This window comes from Taudactylus pleione, unplaced genomic scaffold (genome assembly GCF_031769625.1).
Source record: "Taudactylus pleione unplaced genomic scaffold, aTauple2 ptg000110l, whole genome shotgun sequence".
Lineage (NCBI taxonomy): Eukaryota > Metazoa > Chordata > Amphibia > Anura > Myobatrachidae > Taudactylus > Taudactylus pleione.
Window position 1 is genome coordinate 3,587,073 of NW_028284512.1, and position 20,748 is coordinate 3,607,820.

A 20,748-nucleotide genomic window follows, 5' to 3' on the forward strand; every position below is an offset into this window, starting at 1 on the left:
CCTCCTTTTATCTTTACGTTTCCAATTAAATCTAGATGGAGTTGGATCATTTGTTCTGAATGTAAATCTTTCTTCGTCTATACAATCGCAGGGGGTGCTAATGTTCCCTTCTTGTATGAACATACTATCTGGGAATTAATTATTTTGTTCTGGGTTCTTAAGATTATCCTCCCCGTTGTCTATCTCTTAAAAACTTTTTTTGTTTTCTCAGAATAATTTATTTTTCTTTTTTAAGTATCCTTTCTTTCATATCTTTTTCTAATATTTGATATTCTTCCTGCTCTCTATAAGGTTGTACCAGAGCCGTAAGTCTCGTGAGTTGTTCCTCTATTTCTGTTAGATTATTCTTTCTTTCTTGTATGATGAGATTAATGAGAGCAACTGAACAATCCTCTAGGATCTTGTCCCATTTTAAATAAAATTCCTTGCTCTCATTATTTCCTGCTGGAATTTTCTTAATTATGAGACCCTTTGGTATAATTCCTTCTGCCACATATTTTTCTAATGTGGCAGTTTCACACCATAATTTACTCTTTGTACAAAACAAATTCTAATTTCTTCATGTTATAGTCAAGGTTTTCTTCTGATAATGAATTCTCTAAATTATTATGTATGTTTCCTGCTTGGAATACTGTGTTTAATAGTAATCTTCATTGGTCCCGATACCCCAACATGATGCAGCACAGATTATAAAGGTGAAAAGATATGCAGTAAAGAAAAGTATTAATAATCTGAGAGCTTCACGTATGAGAGAGAACTGCTTCAACAGGTTATTAAGGTGTGCACCCACAGTACACCATAGATTCAACAAACAATACACAGGTAAAATTTCTGCATCACCATGGCAACAGAACAAACACCAGAAGTCTATGCATTCCACACAGTGGTGTGGTGGAACGCTGTGGACATAGGACAGCTCTGGAGGGTGCAATCATAGAAGGCCCTCCGGTAGTGGCCGGAAACACATGCGTTCCACACAGCAATATCTGTGGAACGCAGCTCAGAGAGGAGGTGACGACCTCCGGGTGCAAAGAGCGGAAGTGTGTGCGTTCCACGCGGAGATCGCGGTGGAATGCACGCGAGCACAGAGATCTAAGTTTCAAACATTATAAAGAAATTTTTCACACAACTAACAAGATTGGGACACACACAAGGTATTTATCATGGTGCTGTAAGTGATTAACACTGAATGTATCTGGAATGAAGCATTAGCCCCATTAAACACAGAGGGAGTGTATCAACCAATCAAATTGTATGAAGGGGGATATAAAGAAGATTTATGGTCTAGCCCAGAAACACCTTGACAAAGGCTCTTTGATAGCTGAAACGCATTGGTGATTATTCTGAGGAGTAGCTGTTCCAGACCAAGGCAGAGAGGGTGGATTCTTGAACCCAGGAAGTATCCTGTCATTATGACACAATATGCTTGATGGTGTTATTATACACCAGTGTGTCTGGTACGCAGCCTCATTGTTATTTTAACACATTTGCCACTCAATAAAATTGTATTACACTATTGTGGCCCTCTTTTGTTTCCACTATTTGTCTTTGAGGAACAAGAAGCCCTTCAGTGTATTTGAAGAAAGCAGCAAGTGACTCTTGTGACGTTTGGGCAGACCAGTATATTTTGAAGAAGAGGCTTTAGATACATGTACTAACCTGTTGAAGCATTTCTCTCTCATACGTGAAGCGCTCAGATTATTAATACTTTTCTTGACTTTTTACTATTGGCAGGATCTCCAGAGGGACTTCACCATCACCTACAGCTGACTATATCTGTGTTGCAGATGCACGGTGGCTAATCAATTGGAAACAAGTCCTTCCTGATCCCATCCCAAAGGATGCTACATCTGCGAGCTCTGTTGGATTCACAACAGCAGCGGATCTTTCTGTCTACAGAAAGGATCTCCACTTTGCAGACGCAAGTACGCAGATACCTCCACAATCGCCGAGGGTCCATCCACTCAGTGATGCAGTTACTGGGTTCCTTACTGTTGACGTTTGACATGGAGAACTATGCCCAGATTAATTCCCGGCCTCTGCAAAAATTGATCCTCTCCACGTGGGACAGATTACCCCATTGGATAAAGATGCATACGATGGTGCTCTCTCTGGAGGTGCGTCTGTCTCCTGCTTGGTGGCTGCAGACGGGGCACATCGCCAGGGGGCGCCCCTTTTGGGTTCCGTTCTGGGTCCTTCTGACAACGAATGCCAGTCTCTGGGGTTGGGGCGCAGTGACGGGTCCACACTCATTTCGGTGGACAGCAGAGGAGTCTGACCTACCAATCAACATACTGGAACTTCGGGCGGTCTTCAGGGCCCTGCAACAAGCCAGACTCATACTTCACGGTGAGCCCATGCAAGTTCCGTCAGACAACACTACGACCGTGGCTTACGTCAACCATCAAGGAGGAACTCAAGGTCAGGCGGCAATGACAGAGGTGTCACACATTCTGACATGGGCGGAAGGTCATCTCCCAGCCATATTGGCAGTGTTCATTCAAGGAGTTCTCAATTGGGAAGCGGCCTTCCTCAGCCGTTACGACGTGCATCCAGGGGAATGGTTTCTTCACCAAAAAGTGTTTCAGCTCCTAGTGGACAAGTGGGTCCTTCCGGGCGTGGACCTCATGGCCTCCTGACACAATCACAAACTGCCAGTGTACGGGTCCAGGACAGGAGACACCAAAGCTCTCTTGGTAGATGCTCTGTTAGTCAGGTGGACCTTCCAGTAGGTGTACCTGTTTCCTCCAATCTTCCTTCTTCCTCGAGTACTTTGGAAGTTTAAACAAGAAGGAGGCACTGTCCTGCTGGTGGCTCCAGCATGACCCAGACGTCACTGGTACTCGGATCTTCGACACTCTGTTGCCTCTGTTGCTGGACCTGTTGTCTCAGGGTCCTTGCCTTTACTCGGACCTGGGTCATCTGTCTTTGAGGGTGTGGCTCTTGAGACATCCCACCTAAGGCCCAAGGGTTTTTCTAGCTCTCTGGTTAACAACATGCTCAGTGCATGTAATCCTGCCTATGTCAGGATTTGCCACAGGGTGTGGCTTAACTACTTTCCATGGTGTTGTCCCAGAGGTTACGACCTCCAGCTGTTTAAGATATCTAGAGTTTTGGTTTTCCTGCTGGCGGGTTTGGACCTTGGTCTCTGCCTTGCTACACTGAAGGTCCATATCTCGACCCTTTCAAAGTGGTACCAGCGAAGGATTGCTCCTCTTTCTGATATCCGCACTTTCCCACAGGGGCCCTTCGCATCCAGCCGCCCTTTGTCCCTCCTGTGGCGCCTTGGGATATGGCTGATGTCCTTGTGCCCTCCGGGGCCCTCCATTTGTTTCCCTGGACTCAGTGGATCTCAAATGGCTTACTACTGGGATTATATTTCTTCTGGCTAATTGTTTCCGCCGAAGGGTGTCAGAGTTGGAGGCTCTCTCTTGTTGTCCCCCTTTTCTGTTTTTTCACCAGGACAGGGTGGTGCTTCAGTCTCGCCCTGGATTCCTTCCTAAGGTGGTTTCTAGTTTCCGCAATGATGAGGAAATTATGGTACCGGCCTTTAATTCCCCAGACCTCTCGGCAGGTGTGGCCTCATTGAATGTGGTATGTGCCCTCAGGACCTTACCAGTTCCCTATGGCCAGCCAATACACAAACTTTGGCTAGGGGAGTCGCATGGTGATCTCTGAGGCTTACGCTTATGAGGGCCTTCCAGTGCCGCCCTCTGTTACTGCCCATTTTACTCGGTCTGTGGGTCCTTCGCGGGCAGCTCGCTGTGGCGCCTCGGCTGTTCAGCTTTGTACTGCGGCCACATGGTCCTCTGTCCAGACCTTTTTAAGGTATTATGCATTTGCTATTTTTGCCTCTCAGGATGCTTCCTTTGGGTGGTGGATTCTCCTTTCTGCACAGGAGCGTCTCCACCCTTGAAGGTACTGCTTTGGGAAATCCCCAAGGTCACCCTGTGGACCTTCTATGGGTTCAGAAGTAGAATGGTGATGGGAATCATCCAAGCACCACGCAGTTAAAATTTTCTCCCAGGATGCACAGGATCTCCCTCCTATAACCCCGCCTTCGGGCCAGAGGCACCTCAGTTTCGTAGCAAGCCATGTCATGGCCACCACCAAACTACACAGAGCCTACCCCCCTTCCCCCGTCACATGGAGCCTACCCCTAACCCCCCCATTACTTGCCTTCTGTTAAACACGCACATATATATATATATATATATATACTGTATATATGAAGCAAACGTATATTTTATATATAACATACACACTAACACACATATACAGTATACACACCATATTGGCTCCGCCCCCACTTCAGCAGGTGCACTAGAGGTGGGGGCCTCTCTGTGTGTGGGGGCCCTGGGACGACCGCACCTGTTGCCCCCCCTTTATCCAACCCTGCTCCCAACACACATACAAACTTGTATGTTAATCAAGATAAACGTTCTGATCGTGGGACAGTCCTTCACTAGTGGGATGGTACTAAGTAGCTGCTGCATAAGAAGCTAGCTGCTAATTAGTACCCTATGAATATAACTTTCTTCCAGACAGCAAAAAAAAATTAGACCTACATTTCTTCCACCTTTAGTGCCCTGGGACATCAATTTATTGTTAGACTCAAAATCACTGTTTGAGTCTTTGGAGGACTTCTCTTTAAAGTATAGTTATATTCCTGGTCTCTATTACATTAGCAAGGGTTATCAGAAGAGCATTCCTTATCATACATGAAGACAAGGTAGTTCTTCGGGCGAACATCATGTTTCGATTCCACGTGAACCAGGATACTTTTCTCCAATCATTATGTCCCAAGTCACATAACGGAAGGAAAGAAAATTCCATGACTTATATCCAGTTAGAGTTATTCATATTTAAATAAATGAAAAAATACAAAGCAAAAAAAGAAGAAAGGTGAAACAGTCCCCAGGGCTGGTGACCAGTGGAGTAACTGAGGGATCAATCCTCTTTTATTTACTGTAATTGAAGGTGGTTTCACTATCGGTAACAGATATTTGAAGGTCCTCCGCCATCAATGGCAGACTGGGAGACAATATTTGGGGTTTTTTCCCCAGTTATTGAGGGGATTACAAAGATAATCCCCATCCTCTGGTGGCCCGCAAAGCCCTACCCCCCATGTTGATTGGACCGTGGCCTACTGTGCCCACCCACAGGGGCAACCATTGATGGGTGAAAACCATTGATGGTTCTCTATCCATGGTTTAATACCATAGATGGTTAACCCACTGATGGCCATCACTAGTGCCACCGCAGGGTTCTCCTCTGCTGGTCTGATCCCTCTCTGTTGCGGCAGTGAGAGCCATTGGCTTGGAGGGACACCATTCTCTATTATTATATAGATTATTGATATGATCTATTTGTTCTACGAGGGAAGATGCCTTTTTGCAGATGATGCACATATTTGCATCTGAGTTGAAACAAATATGAGCGGGTTGAAGCAAATGTAATGATTTAGAGAAAGTTAAGAAATCTATCTCTACTATATAAAAGCAAAAATTTGTCCTTCTGTCTTTCTATACAAATCCACAGTTTACAAGCCAAGATCGTGAAATTTTACATACAAGCATATTAAAACACGGCCGAGGCAACTAAAAAAATTTGAAATCAAAGTTAGTTACTGTTAATTTTTAATTAATTAAAAACCACAATTATTGCTGTATGCTCATTGTGGGGCCTTGCACTCAATACTGTTGTCTGCTGCCTCCAGTGGTGATATTTAAGAACTTCTTCTCTCTACTATTTATACTATTTCTGTCCTTCTCTGCTTCTCTCTTTCTATACAATCCAAATGCGACTTGTAGCGCACGGAGGATAGATGTATGTGGACACATCTGTATAGCCTGCAATTGTTTAATTTCTACCACTGAAGGAGCACATACAGTACATGTCTATTATTTGTATTCATGTAACTGTATGGTGTTTTATGCTGCATTAAGAGTATTATGCTATAAAACTTTCCCTTTGTTTTGGGTACATGCATACACCAATGTGAGTTCTGCTGATCTTAGAGGAGTGTTAGAAAGAAAAAATATGAGATATGGTAAGAACTTACCCTTGTTATCTCTATTTCTACGAAGTCCATAGGGTTCCACAGGATACCTTGGGGTATAGGTGATGACGTCAGACATCGGGCACCATAGAGTTAAGTTTCAGCCTCCCAGGATGCACTAGATCCCGCTCCTATACCCCGCCCCCGAGCCAAGGCATATCAGTTAGGTACCAAGCCATAGGCCGGAGGAGAAGGAAGAGAGAGAAGAAAGATCTGGACACACACAAGAATCACATTCTCACCAGAGGGAGACGGAAAAACCGGTGACCAGAGTAAAGCCCATCTGGAGCACAGGTGCAGCAGGGCGGGAGTCCTGTGGAACCCTATGGACTTCGTAGAAATAGAGATAACAAGGGTAAGTTCTTACCATATCTCATATTTTCTACTTCAGGGTCCATAGGGTATCCACAGGATACCTTGGGGATGTCCCAAAGCAGTATCCTTTAAGGGTGGGGACGCTCCTGTGCTGAAAGGAGAATCCGCCGCCCGAAGGAAGCATCCTGAGAGGCAAAGGTGTCAAACGCATAATACCTCACAAAGGTATGGACAGAGGACCACGTAGCAGCCTTGCAGATCTGGACTGCAGAGGCACCACGTCGAGCTGCCCACGAAGGACCCACAGACCTTGAAGGTCTGAGAACCTTCTCTGGTCTGAGAACCAGTGCCGTCTGGGCCATGCGGGAGCTATCAACAGGAGCGTCTCTCCTTCCTGTATGAATTTCCGGATTACCCGTGGAAGAAGGGAAACCGGAGGAAAGAGATAAGCAAACCGGAACGTCCACCGGACGGACAGAGCATCCACCAGAGACGCCTCTTCGTCTCTTGTGCGAGACCCATACACCGGCAACTTGTTGTCCCGGGACGCCATGAGGTCGATCTCTGGAAGACCCCACCTGTCCACCAGCAGTTGAAAAATGTCCGGGTGCAGGGAGCATTCCCCCGGATGAACGTCCTGGCGACTGTGAAAGTCCGCCTCCCAGTTTAGCACTCCCGGGATGAAGACAGCTGATATGGCCGGAAGATTGCGCTCCGCCCATACCAGGATCCGAGACACCTCTACGAGAGCCGCCCGACTTCGGGTTCCTCCTTGCCGGTTTATGTAGGCCACGGTGGTAGCGTTGTCCGACTGGACCTGCACTGGGTGACCTTGGAAAACCCGATGTGCCCGCTGGAGAGCACTGAAAACCGCTCGGAGTTCCAAGATGTTTATTGGAAGCTCTGCTTCTGCCGGAGTCCACCTGCCCTGGAACAAGTGTGGTCCATTGTCAACAGGACCCAACTCGCCACCCAGAACGGACGACCCTTGTTGAGATGGATCGTCTGAAACCACCAGGCAAGGGACAGGCGAACCTCCGGAGTGAGCACTATCGTCTGGGATTTTAGAGACTGGGGCAGTCCATTCCATTTGGACAGGATCAGGTGCTGCAGAGGTCTGGAGTGAAACTGGGCATATTCCACCATTCGAATACTGACACCATGGAGCCCAGTAACCTCATTGCCGAGTGCAGAGACACCCGGCGGCTCTGCAGACAACTGCGCACTTTCGACTGCAAGGCAGAGATCTTTTCCCCCGTCACAAAGATCCCCTGCTGTCCGGAGTCCAATAAGGCTCCGAGGTGCAGAATCCACTGAGACGGGATCAGGGTGGACTTCTGCCAGTTTATTAACCAGCCGTGCCGTTGCAGTACCGTAATGGTCAGGTCCAAGTGACGCAGAAGGAGCTCTGGAGATCCTGCCACCAAGAGAAGGTCGTCCAAGTATGGTAACATGCGGACTCCCTGCAGCCGCAGGGAAGTGCCCTGACCGCCATCACCTTGGTGAAAACACGCGGTGCTGTCGCCAGGCCAAAAGGCAACGCCCGGAACTGAAAGTGGTCGTTGCGGATTGCAAACCGGAGGAACTTTTGACGGCGTGAAAGAATAGGGACATGCAGGTAAGCGTCCTGTATGCCCAACGACACCATATAGTCCCCAGGTTCCAGTGCCAGAATGATGGACCGCAGGGTCTCCATCCGAAATTTCGGCACCCGCAAAGACTTGTTGAGAGCTTTGAGGTTGAGTATCGGACGATACGACCCATTGGGTTTCTGCACCAAAAAGAGATTGGAATAGAAACCCTGGCCCTTCTGGGAGAATGGAACCGGCACTATAACTCCAGCCTGGAGCATAGTGTGCAAAACTTTCCGCAGTTCCGAGGCCTTGTTCCGGTCTGATGGTAGGCCCGTGGTGAAAAATCGAGACGGAGGTCTGTGCCGGAAGGAGAGGGCGTACCCGTGAGAAACCACCTCGAGAACCCAAGTGTCCTTCGTGGTGACCGACCAACACCGGGCGAACTGCAGCAGGCGGCCTCCCACTTTGGAATCCCCCAAAAGGAGGCCCGGACCGTCAGGCCGCAGGCTTGTCATCTGGCTTAGGAGCCGGACGCCTCCAGGCCTGCTTCCGGGGCTTGGCCGATTTTGGGGGGCCGACCTGTCGGGGAAAAGATTGTGCTTTAGGCCTACCGTGGGCCCTGTAAGGCCAAAAGGACGACGTACCTGAGCTGGACGGAACTGCAGCAGACGGGAGACATGCCGATTTCGCTGCCGCCAGCGTGGCTACGATTTTGTCCAGATCTGGACCAAATAGGACTTCTCCGTTAAAGGGCAAGGCTTCCAGGCCCTTTTTGGAATCCGCATCCGCCTTCCAAGATCGCAACCATAACGTGCGACGAGCAGCCACAGCATCCGAAGAAATCCGTGAGGTCAGGGTACTGATATCCAAAGCCGCTTCATTAATGTAAGTGGCTGAATCCCTGAGATTGCCTATCAACTCTGTCTGTTCAGCTGAACAGTCGGAATCGAAGGACGCCTCTAACGTATCCGCCCAGCGCTCCATAGCTCTGGCAACCCAACAAATGGCCATAGCCGGCCTAGCTGCCCCCCCCCCGCAAGGGAATAAATGGACTTTAGGCAGATTTCCACCTTACGGTCCATGGCATCCTTTAAGGAGGGCATGGGCAACGTGGCACTACGGACCAGGCGTGTCACATGGGAATCCACCTGTAGCGGAGATTCCCACTTGGCAAAATAATTGTCCGCAAACGGATACGCCACTGCTAAACGCCTTTGAGGCTGATACCGTTTGCCTGGCTGTTTCCACGCTTCCTCTAGGTGGTCAACTAATTGCCCCGAAAGAGGAAACACTGTGGCATCTCCTTTAACATCCTTGAAAAAGGCGTATTTGGACTTTGAAACCGGAGGCTCCTCATCCTCAATAACTAAAGCAGTACGGACTGCACGAATAAGGCCATATATAAACCTTAGACTTAGCGTCCGACTCTTTAGGACGGGGAGGTTCCTGGTCAAAAAGATCCAGAATCTCCCCATCATTGGACGTCCCGTCGTCATCCTCATAAGGAGCAGACAGAGACGCTCCCGGCCGCTTGTGAGGCCGCATCACAGACTCCTCTTGCAACACTTCTGACAAATGCTGTACAGAGCTTGTTAACGAATTAACCCATGCAGGCTCATGAGAGACCTGAGGAGGGGAAATAGGGGTACCATCAATTGTCTCGGGAAACCCTGCATGGGTGACGACACCACTGACTGCTGGGACAACCCCATCTGCGTGAAGGCAGGCTGCGGAGCTAACTGGCCCAAGAGGGTTGTAAGTGCTTTGGCGAAACAAGCCCAGGGCGGCTCCAGTACCGGAGCCGTGACCGTAATTGGCCGCGACAGTGAATAACACTGCCGACATAGCCCCTCCGCGCTACCGTCCCCCTCCGCTATAGGTACCTTGCATGTAGTACATAAAAGCTGGAGAGGAAAGTCACTCTCAGACATGATGGTAAGTATGTGACCCCTCTCACTGATACTCGTTAGTATAGTGTGAGACCACCCTGCAAGCACCGCACCGCAAGGGCTTTAGCAGAATGATCAGGGACAGTTAAATGACAAAAGAAAATGAAAGTACAGACAGCAGACGCTAGCATAGGTCACATACAATGCACAGAAATCAATTCCTGCACTATCAGCGCTGATCCTCAACTACGCAGACTCAGAGCCTGGTAGGACACAGTGCTGCATACACAGACCTTAATCCAACGGAGGAGAGGTATGCAGGGGGACCCAGACCGCGATGCCACCGTTCATCAGCGTAGCAGCGCCCACCATGCTTCTTCCAAAGATGGCCACCGAGGAACAGAGAGGAGGCCGGCCTGGGGGAGGAGCGCTGACACAGGACCAGTCAGCTAGAGCAGAGAGGGCCATGTGCAGTGGGGGAGGCGCCGGCTGTGAGACAGGGAAGGCGTGCTATCCCAGGGGGTAGTGGAAGCGCAGGTTAGTACCTGGCTCCACGCTGCAGCCAGTCCCCAGGGAGCCCCCTGCCTGGGGACTCTGGACCATGTATCAGCGGGGACCCACCGCAGGACCCCGCTTCTTACCTGTTTCCCCCTTGATTCCGGCCATGGTCCTAAACATCTGGGGTCACCGCTAGCTGTGACCCCAGATGCCTACCAGCATCCCTGGATCGGTACCGGCGTTCTGGTACCGACGGGGGTGTAGGGAAGACAGCATGGACGTCAGGACTGACTGTCCATGCTGTACTTTCAGATGTGCAGCCACAGCTGCATCGAAGAAACTTCAGGGGCTCTTCATGGCCCCCCTCTAACAGGTGCATCCGACTCCGGCCGGGCACCTAACTAAACTGAGATGCCTTGGCTCGGGGGCGGGGTATAGGAGGGGGACCCTAGTGCATCCTGGGAGGCTGAAACTTAACTCTATGGTGCCCAATGCCTGACGTCATCACCTATACCCCAAGGTATCCTGTGGATACCCTATGGACCCTGAAGTAGAAAGAACCCTGGTTGTCCGTGGTGATGGATATATACAGATAACTTGCCACAAAGGAGGAGAAGAAACTTCTGTTAGACTCCACAGGGATGTAACGGTTTATTAACGGTTTATTGATTATATGCTCAATTTATAGACGGCACCAGTGCAAAGGTTCCCATCAGTTTTGTTATATGCGGAAGGGCTTTGTAGTGTTAGGAGCACAAAGTTACTGACAGAGGTGAGGCTGCGTCCCACTCAGTATGGTTCCCAAAACCTGTTACCCTTTTCCTAAAAAGCTCAAATGGGAGAGGAAGTTTTTCTTCATCAAAACAATCCTGCAAGAGCAACACTAGCACGGGTCACTCAAGGACATCTATTATCCAAATGAAGAACAAATAATTGTAACTGCTGCCAATTATGGTTTAATGAAGTATTGACTGATGATAATGAGTATTTATAAAATAATATTTCAATTAGTCTGATTACTTAATGGTTTACTTTTAAGTTTGGGATGGGGGGGGATTGAAGATGAATGTGTGACTCCCAAATAACAATTCCCAGTCTAAGCAATAAATCCCAGGCTGAGCTCCTCTTATACATAAACCAATTTTTGTCTGTTGATTTATATTTGGTTAAAAGTTTAGACTTCTTTCTAATGACCACAATAAAGTGTTCTGTCTTTCTGATTGTTGAGATCATGCAGATTCGTTTTACGTAGGACCTCTGTGTTTCTATTACCCCTTCCCTCCCTGTATTCAGTACTCATAAAATGTCATTTCATTAGACAGGTCCAACACATGTGACACAGGGCCTCATTCAGAGGCGGTCGGAGGATGCAAGCGGTCGCTCAGAAACTGGGCGGCCACTTGCATCCTGACCGCCCGCCTCTGTTGCGGTCGTTAGGCTGTGGGTTAACACCCACAGCTCTAACGACCGCTCGGGTGATGGTCGCGATGGTCAGAGACCATCGCGACCATCGGGGCTTACAACGAGACCCTAGGGTAGGGTCTAACTTGTCGTAAGCCCCGGAGAGCTTCTGGCTCTGTCAGAGCCGGAAGCTCTCCACTGACATCACTAGTGGATGTGTCTGTGGCCAAAACTGAAAGCTTCGGCTGATCAAACAGCTGGATCCGACTGGTATGATGGAACCAAATACACTAGTAGAACCAGTTTTTCCTGGATGTCCTCCAGAATATATCTGTTGGTTAGATCAGCTATGCCCTTGGGCCCATAAGCTTTATGATTTACAGTTAAGTCTGAAACATCGTAATTGCTAGTGAGCCTTTACTTGGCACAGGCACTAGCTAGACAGATGTGGTTCTGTGCTATTAATGACTGCTAGAAATGGATGGGCTGGCAGTCACCTCACAAATTTCCTCACGCGCCCCATAGAGGTACTGTGCAGATAGCAGACAATTGAATTTCCCCCTAACACTGCCGTGTGCATCGCCTCTTTTGTTCTAACGGTTGTCAGGTGGGGAGTGCAACAGTACAAATACCAGCATTTGGGATCGTTCTTAATTGCGGCTGATCATTGGCATGGGTCCCCACAGTTCAACTGGTCAAAGGAAGGGAGATGTTTATTAATTATCATTATTATTATTATTATACTGAAATTAACTTTAAAAGAACAATATTGCAAATGAAAGCAATGTTCAATAGATTGACACACTTTCCTGATAGTTGCGGCTGATCATTGGCATGGGTCCCCACAGTTCAACTGGTCAAAGGAAGGGAGATGTTTATTAATTATCATTATTATTATTATTATTATTATTATACTGAAATTAACTTTAAAAGAACAATATTGCAAATGAAAGCAATGTTCAATAGATTGACACACTTTCCTGATAGGCTAAGTATATTATTTTGTTATACAGTGGTATTCCTCTATACAAAACAGTTTTCTATATGTAGTCCTTGAATATGTCGGCTGTAAACCTGGTTTGGTATATTTGAGTGTAAGGCCTTTTACCTGGAATATCCACATTTGGAACATCAGGACTTTCCCACGACTATATGTTTGTCCACTGACTTGATTCAGTGATTAGTGTTACTGAGAATAATCAATGTGTTATAAACCTCTCTGAAGTGAACACCATTACCAAATAGTACACATACATCTGTTCTAGTTGCTAAACCGGATTTGGTGGGTTTACACCAAAGCAAAATAATGACATTATTGACAAGGTCAAAAGCACATGTAAAGAACCTGTGACTGGCAATACATACTGGGACATTTAGTACCATACAATACAGAGGGCTAGAAGTAGCTTCAAAAAGAAAAGATTTTATTTGACTTTTTCAAAAATAATTGTGTTAATGTTCCGTTCCAAAATCAACTTTTACCAGCAAATGTTGCGGTGGGTTTTGGAGATGTTTCAGCCTTTACCAGGAACAGATCTTCCACTGTCACTCTTACAACCTTGCAACAAGACAAAAAAATAAATACACCCATGTAAGTGTAAAATAAAGTATGCCTATGATTATGTATTAGAACTTTGCAATTTACAACCTGCCCCAGACAGATATACATACACTTTGTAATATGTTTTTGCAAGGCCTAAATAAATAAATAATCTCTCTCTCTCTCTCTCTCTCTATATCTATATCTATATATATAATAAAGTTCCCGATTCTGGGGTCTGTCTATTCATTAAGGTTAAACTCTTTTCACTATTCTATACAGCATTGGTCAAAGAAGGTTTAGGTGTATGAATCTTTCATCTGTGACAAAAGGGAGCCGTGCAGTGACTATTCTAGTGAAGCAGTCACAGGAAAAAATCTAAGCTTACACCAAGTTGAAGTACAGTAGCTGTCCATAGTGCAATAACAGCAAAGTGAGAGCCAATCACAGCTAGCAATGTGCCCTGTTACTTAGCAGCAGCCTAGAGAGGGTGGGAGTTAGGGACTGGAGCAGGATCACGTCTTAGGCAGACATAGGGCCTGATTCAGATTTGGGAATAGAAGAAGAAAAAGCATCTTTGTAAAACCATGCTGCACTGTCGCCCCTTCCCAACCCCATTCCCTGTCCCTGAGTGTATACCAATAACACCAGTAGGTGAGTGGAGGATGGGTTTTTCTGGAGCCAGGCGGTAGTGAGCATCTCTAAAATAATGCTCAGGCAGGGTATATGGCTGCGCCCTTCAGGCTATGGCGCTACGGACAACGGCCCTGCTAGCCCCTACCTTGAGCCGTCACTGCTTGAATTGTAACATGGTTTGCCTGGGTACAAAGTTACTTGCTCGATCTTACTCTATTCCCAAATCTGAATCAGGCCCAGAGAGTGAGAGACAGCCTCCAATGAACCCATGAAGATGCCCTGATCCACTCACAGTAGCCAGGAAGGAGCCAGGGGAGGCATAATTGAACCAGTTTGTGACAATCAGTTGCAGATATATGGGACACTTAAGTCACTAAGGCTACTTCGTAAAAAGAATCGTCATGTAACCACCATGGCAAAAAAAGAATAGGCACATGATGTAGTGAGCAGAAAGGCTTTGGAACAACCGTCTGAGCTCTATCTACACTGTAATAGCAACCACTCCATCTGCCACCTCTGCTATCCCATGACTTGCTGCGAGCTGTGTAAGCCTATACCCTTTATAATAAAATACTCCTTTGATTCTGCAATTAGCTTAGCCAACATAGTAGCAATGTTCAAACTATAGGCCAATATACTTACTTAATATTGATCTTGAAATCTTCACTAAAACTTTAGCTAACAGACTAGGCCATCTCCTTTCCTTCCTCATACACCGATAGCGAGTTAGGTTTGGCCCTGGATTATATCAGATAGACCATCAACTTGATTCACTCCATTCACAAACAAAAATAGGCCCTCATTCAAGCACTAGATATACAAAAAATATTGGATCATGATGCTCTAGCCTTTTCCTATAATTCACCTTACTTGCAGTCTGTGTATTCCTACACCAGTTCCTCCATTATATTGCTACTATTGACTGTCCTTTTTGTTTGAAATTATATATCTCATGATGGGGCCAAAGCGTATCAAAACCCCAAAACCTGCTTCCCATGTTCATTTTTTTGGAAAGGCATCGTCAGCTTCCTCACCCAGTTCTAGCCATACCCCACCAACTTCACTGGCCTCCACTTCTCAGCGTAAAACTCCATCTTCTCTACCAGATCACCGGGAAGACCTAGACCTGGAGGACTCGAATCCTGCAGTTGCGTTGGATGGTCCAGTTATATTACAGTCCATTCACCTCCTTCTCTCTTCTTTGAAGGTGGACATTAAGGCGGATTTTAGATCCACCATCAAAGAATTACAATCGGAAGTGGCGGAACTGGGATCCCGGTTGATCATCTCGAACAAAATATGGAGGAACTTGTTACCTCACACAATGATCTTATTTCCTCCCATGACACTCTCCAGGAGGAGATTGTTTTCCTTAAAGACAAAGTAGCAGATCTGGAGGACAGATCAAGGCGAAACAACATCAAAATACGTGGTATTCCAGAAACAGTCACAAATGCAGAATTATCCTCATTTGTTACCCGATTATTCAACAATCTGCTACCTTCCGCTTCTGATCTATTGTTGGACAGAAAACATAGACTGCCCAAGTCCAAGCAAGCACCGGATTCTGCTCCACGGGATACCCACCTTCTTGTTCACTTTTATCATATTAAAGAAAAGCTTCTCCAGCCCGCAATGCCTCCCTCAGCGACCTCAAAACATCTTGGGGACCTTCAAATCTTCGCGGATGTCTCTGCTACCACTCTGATGAAACGGCGTGCTTTCCGCCCCATTACGGTTGCTTTGAGGGCTGCTAATATTCTCTACTGTCTATTCTCTACTGTCGGGGATATACCACCAAGCTACTTGTCAATCGAAATGGATCCTTCACTTCTATTACCTCTGTGGAGGCTGGTTATCCGTATTGAAACAGTGGGACATTTCAAGAGTTGATTTGCCGGGGTCCTCTTCCATCGCTGCACTTCCCCAGTGATCTGTGGTTGGATCTTGATTCATGCTCATCAGTGATTTGCTCCATTATGCCTTTGCAGAATTGCATTCCCTCTTCCTACACTAGTTCTATCCAGTTCTTGTATTTTGTGTCACGGACTCATGTTGGACTGGGTTTGCCATTACCGATTCATTTCTGGTGTTTTGCATCGGTGGAATGTAATGCAAGTATCACTTCTCTACAATGTTTGAGTATCATGTTTACATCTATTATTACTGTTATGTAGCATTGTCACATCTTTTCTTAGCTTTAGTATATTTCATTTATATCTATCTTGTGATGTTGCTTATTAATTCCGAAGTATTATTGAGTAGTCCAGGTTTTTAGACCCCCTCAATACTAATATTTTGTTTTTGTCATTTTTTTGTTTGTGGCAAAAACTCTAGCCCCCCTATGGAGGCTATTTTTGTTGTTTGTTTATTTGTTATTTTATTTTGTTCCCCCTTTTTTTGTACAATTCTGTCTAAAACCATATTCTTACGAGCTCTGTATGTGTTCCCAGTTTACAATATATCATTCCTCATATTATATATTTAATGGTACAGTTTCTTAGTGTCAATGCTAAAGGTCATAATTCCCCCAATAAACGCTGTCTAGCTTTTCACTCATTTGCCTCTCAGAAGGCCGATGTTGTTGCCATTCAGTAAACCCATTTTTCAGCCCATGCTACCCCGCAATTTTTCAATAAGACCTACCCTACCTGCTATTTCTCTAGTGGTCCTTTCAAGAGAAATGGGGTCGCAATCTTAATACACACTGCCTGCCCTTTTGTTCTCTAAAAATAGATCGCTGATAAGAATGGCAGATACTTAATTCTATTGGGGAAGCTGGGAGGTAGGGAGGCCACTTTAGTTTCACTATATGTCCCTAACTCTAGACAGATTAGTTTCGTACGCAAACCCTTTACTATTATTCAGGATATCCGTAAAGGAAGCCTATTCATTATGGGAGACTTTAATATTGCCCCGGATACCTGTCTTGATAAGACCTCTACTCTTTCCAAACAGTCCCTTCAAACTGCACGTAGTTTGTAAGCTTCTTTTTGTCAGATAATGTCAGAATATGCCTTATATGATGCATGGCGCGTTAAACATCTTGGCACTAGAGACTATTCATTCTATTCTAACGTTCATAAATCTTATTCTCGTATAGATTTATTGCTTATCGATAAATAGGCACTACAGAATATATCCACTATATCGTTTCTCCCCATTACTTGGTCAGATCATGCCCCCCTAGTTTGGAATTGGGCACCGTTTTCCCGTAATCCCCCTTTGAGGTCATGGCGGTTATCAACCTATTTATTATTAGAACCAGAAGGAATACGTATTTTACATGGTGCTCTTGAAGTTTACCTTCAGACTAATGTTCCTAATGATGCGTACCTCGTTTAGTACTCATTGGTGTGCTTTGAAGGCAGTGATGAGAGAGGCATCTATCCGGGCAGCAGCACGTCTTAGAGTTATCGCTAAAGTAGTTCAGGTGTCTTATGAATCCCAGGTTATACGTCTGGCAGGCCAACATAAATCTAATCCTCATGATGCTCATGTTAAAACTGAATTAGATGGGGTGTGGCCTAGCAAGCACTGAAGACGGACGTGCTTCACAGGGGCTCCTGCCTATTCACTTTTAAAAGTGACTTCTCCTGCCCTCCTTGTGACCCCCCTGGCTCCCCTTCACCGGCATCCTACCTGCCCATACTGAGGGAGGGAGTCCGCGGAATCGGAATGTAATCAGTTTGCTTTTGCGGGTTGCAGCCTTCCCTCCTTCCTGAAGCCGGGGACTCGATTTCCGGACCCGTCGTGGCGGTATCTCCGGGTCTGCGCCGCCTATCCCAGTCGATGTGCGGGTGGACGGCTGGTCTTCTCCCTGCATAAAGGACTCCCGGTGATCCCTGCTACCCTACCTCAAACGGCCTGATCCGCTGACATCACCTGCCGGGAGCCCCGCGCTGCACTCCCGCTCTGCTACATGGGTCACGACCTCCTCCGGAGTCCTGTGGTCTCAGTGCTCCCAGATTGCCTTGTCGGCCACTGCTTCTGAGTGGGGTGCTGTGGCTGTAGCCCTGTGGAGTCCTGCTGATTCCCCCCTGAAACCAGGACGTCTGTCCCGAGGGTGCCGATCTGGAGGTGGTGAGCTTATATATAGACCTCCCATCAGCTCAATCCCCCCTAAGCCGCTCTAATAATACGTTCCTGTGGGGCTGCTGTATAACCCATCTTCCTAAAGGGCTACTATATTGTGCCTATATTGGGGTGTTTGGGGTTATAGCACCTCCTGTTCTGTGTGAGTTGGGCTCCCCCCTGTGGCGTGTCCCTGTCACTACGCAATCTATGGAGGAAATTGTTCCATATATATAAGTGTGTGTATATATGTATTAATTTCTTTTCCTCACTTCACACTGGAGGCTCTATGTGAATGTTTCATGCTTGCAATGTGGTCCTACTAACAGGGGAATGTGTCACTCACCATCTATCTATCTAACACACTACATGACCTTATGATTCCTCCTCATGTCAATTCCTGATGGGCAAGACCAAGAGAGCTACGCAGAAAAAAGATCCTCAGACACCAAAGGCCGATTCTTCTCAACCTAACCTCCGTTCATATCTATCCATCTCTCACACTGCGGATTCCCCTGTCGCCGACTCCACACCTGTGCAGAACTGGTCTCCCACCATGGCCCTCTCCCCCGCTACCGGTGACCTCCATACACAATTGTCCCAATTACGAGGGGAAATTACGGAAGTTCTAACTCATGTTCGCTCTCTCCCCTCTAAACAAGACATGCAGGCTCTGGAGTCGCGAATTCAGGACTCTATGCAAACTCAGATCTCATTAGTTCAAGCTCATGTTAAACATCTAGGTTCCCGAATGGTTACCCTTGAGGAGGAGAAAGAGTCAGTTGACAATCAGCTATCTCATCTTCACGAGTTAGTCTCCCAGCAAGCCTTAGACATGAGGTCAATGCAAAATAGACTGGACGATCTGGACAACAGAGGTCGTAGAAACAATATCCGTATCCGGGGGCTCCCTGAGGATGTTCCTCCATCTGGTCTGATTGATGCCCTAAATAAAATTTTTGGAGAAATATTGGAGATTGACCCCACCGATCACGTTGAATTCGATCGCGCTCATAGAGCCCTATGTCCGAGGGGACTTGCAACTGATCGTCCAAGGGACGTTATTTGCCGGGTCCACTACTTCTCACAAAAAGAGGAGATTCTTCGTAAAGTCCGTAACTTGGAAGGTGTGGAGTTCAATGGGACTCGTCTGCAAATCTTCCAAGACCTTTCTTTCTAGAACCCTTCAACAACGACGGTTATTAAAACCCCTCACAGACTCTTTGCGCAAACAAGAAATCAAATATAGATGGGGATTCCCGTTTTCTCTACAGGTTACCCATGCCGGTAAACACCTAGTTCTCCAATCCCCCCGAGATCTTGCCTGATTTCTGCTCTGCCCTTGGCGTGGAGCTTATCGCTCTTCCTGATTGGCAGGCTTTCTCACTTCCCCTACTAGTACCTTCTGGCCGCCCGAGAAGAGACCGTTGGCAACAAATACAACACCATAAAAAGAAACCCAGAGGTCCCGACTCTCCTCTAGAGTCGGACCCCACTTGATATATGTTCAGTATGTTGTGAGGTTCTCCTTTATTGAGATGTAATTCATTATTGTGCCCTTTGGGCCTCTTATATCACTAGAGATTTATTAGATATATTACATCCATCTGTTTTTCTCTTTTTCTCAATGCCCATTTATGGTTAGATATATCAGACATTTTAGACTAATTTAGTTATATAATCTCTAAGCGGAATTGATATATGTCTTATATTATGATTATATCTATTTCTCTTATGAGGAGTTATTGGGTTATGCTTATTCAATTTATATTGATAATATTGTGTGTTTTCTATTACATTGTGATTTTTGATAATTTCCCTTTTAGATGGTGCGGACATTCCGCTCCTGTGTGCCCCCTACCGCAAATTTTTCCTGTGACATGGGTTCCCTGGTGGTTCCCTCATTGTCCGGCAGCGGTTCTTTTTTCCTCTCATTGATTTTTTTGTTATTTTATTACAATTTTTTTTTTCTGTGTCTCCCCTTCATTCCTTCATGTTTCTTCCCTTCCCCCCCTTTTTTCTTCTTATTTAATTCCTCTATTAATTATATTCTTTTTCCAGATCAATTTTTCTGCATTATGTAGCTCGAGCTCTAACTCCCATACATGGCTGCTTCTCTGTTTATAATCTCTATTAATGCTAGAGGGTTAAATGTCCCAGAAAAAAGAACCCAAGCCCTCCGTTCCTTCCATTATGATAAAGCAGATGTCGTTTTTGTTCAAGAAACCCATTTCCGCCATTCCTCCTCTGCTCCTCGACTTAGTAATCAATTCTACCCTACAGCATATTATAGTAATTATTCTCAGTCGAAATCTAAGGGAGTTGCTATTTTATTCGCTAAACATCTACCTGTCACTAATGCTGAAGTACATGATTTGGAGGGGAGATGCCTTCTGGTTAAGTGTTCTATTTTTAATCAACTGTTCACATTTGTTAATATGTATGCTCCAAACCAGGGCCAGTCAACCTTTTTTGAGAAGGTTCTGGATAAGGTTGATATACTTCAACAGCGGATCTTGATAGTAGGTGGAGATTTTAACTGGGCTCTGGATCATCTCCTGGACACCTCATCGGGCCTCTCAACAGTTCCTTGCCGAACATCGAGGAAGGTCAGACGGTTGCTTTATACTCACCAGTTGTCCGACGTCTGGCGAATATCACATCCTTCAGACAGGGATTACTCATATTATTCTAGTGCCCATCAGTCTTATTATAGGATAGATTACATACTAGTTGGCCATAGATTTCTCCACTTGATAC

General features: G+C 46.2%; 1 protein-coding gene across 1 annotated transcript in view; it reads right to left on the minus strand.

Annotated features, from left to right (window-relative positions):
• Nucleotides 1-217: 217 nt before the first annotated feature.
• The window catches only part of LOC148525182 (uncharacterized), a 47,325-nt gene continuing 26,794 nt past the window's right edge, over nt 218-20,748 (minus strand). The window contains exons 4-5 of the mRNA XM_088471132.1: nt 13,221-13,296; nt 218-501 (exon numbers count right to left, since the gene is read on the minus strand). Coding sequence (XP_088327258.1) covers nt 218-501; nt 13,221-13,296 — 360 coding nt within the window. The remainder of the gene's footprint in view (nt 502-13,220; nt 13,297-20,748) is intronic.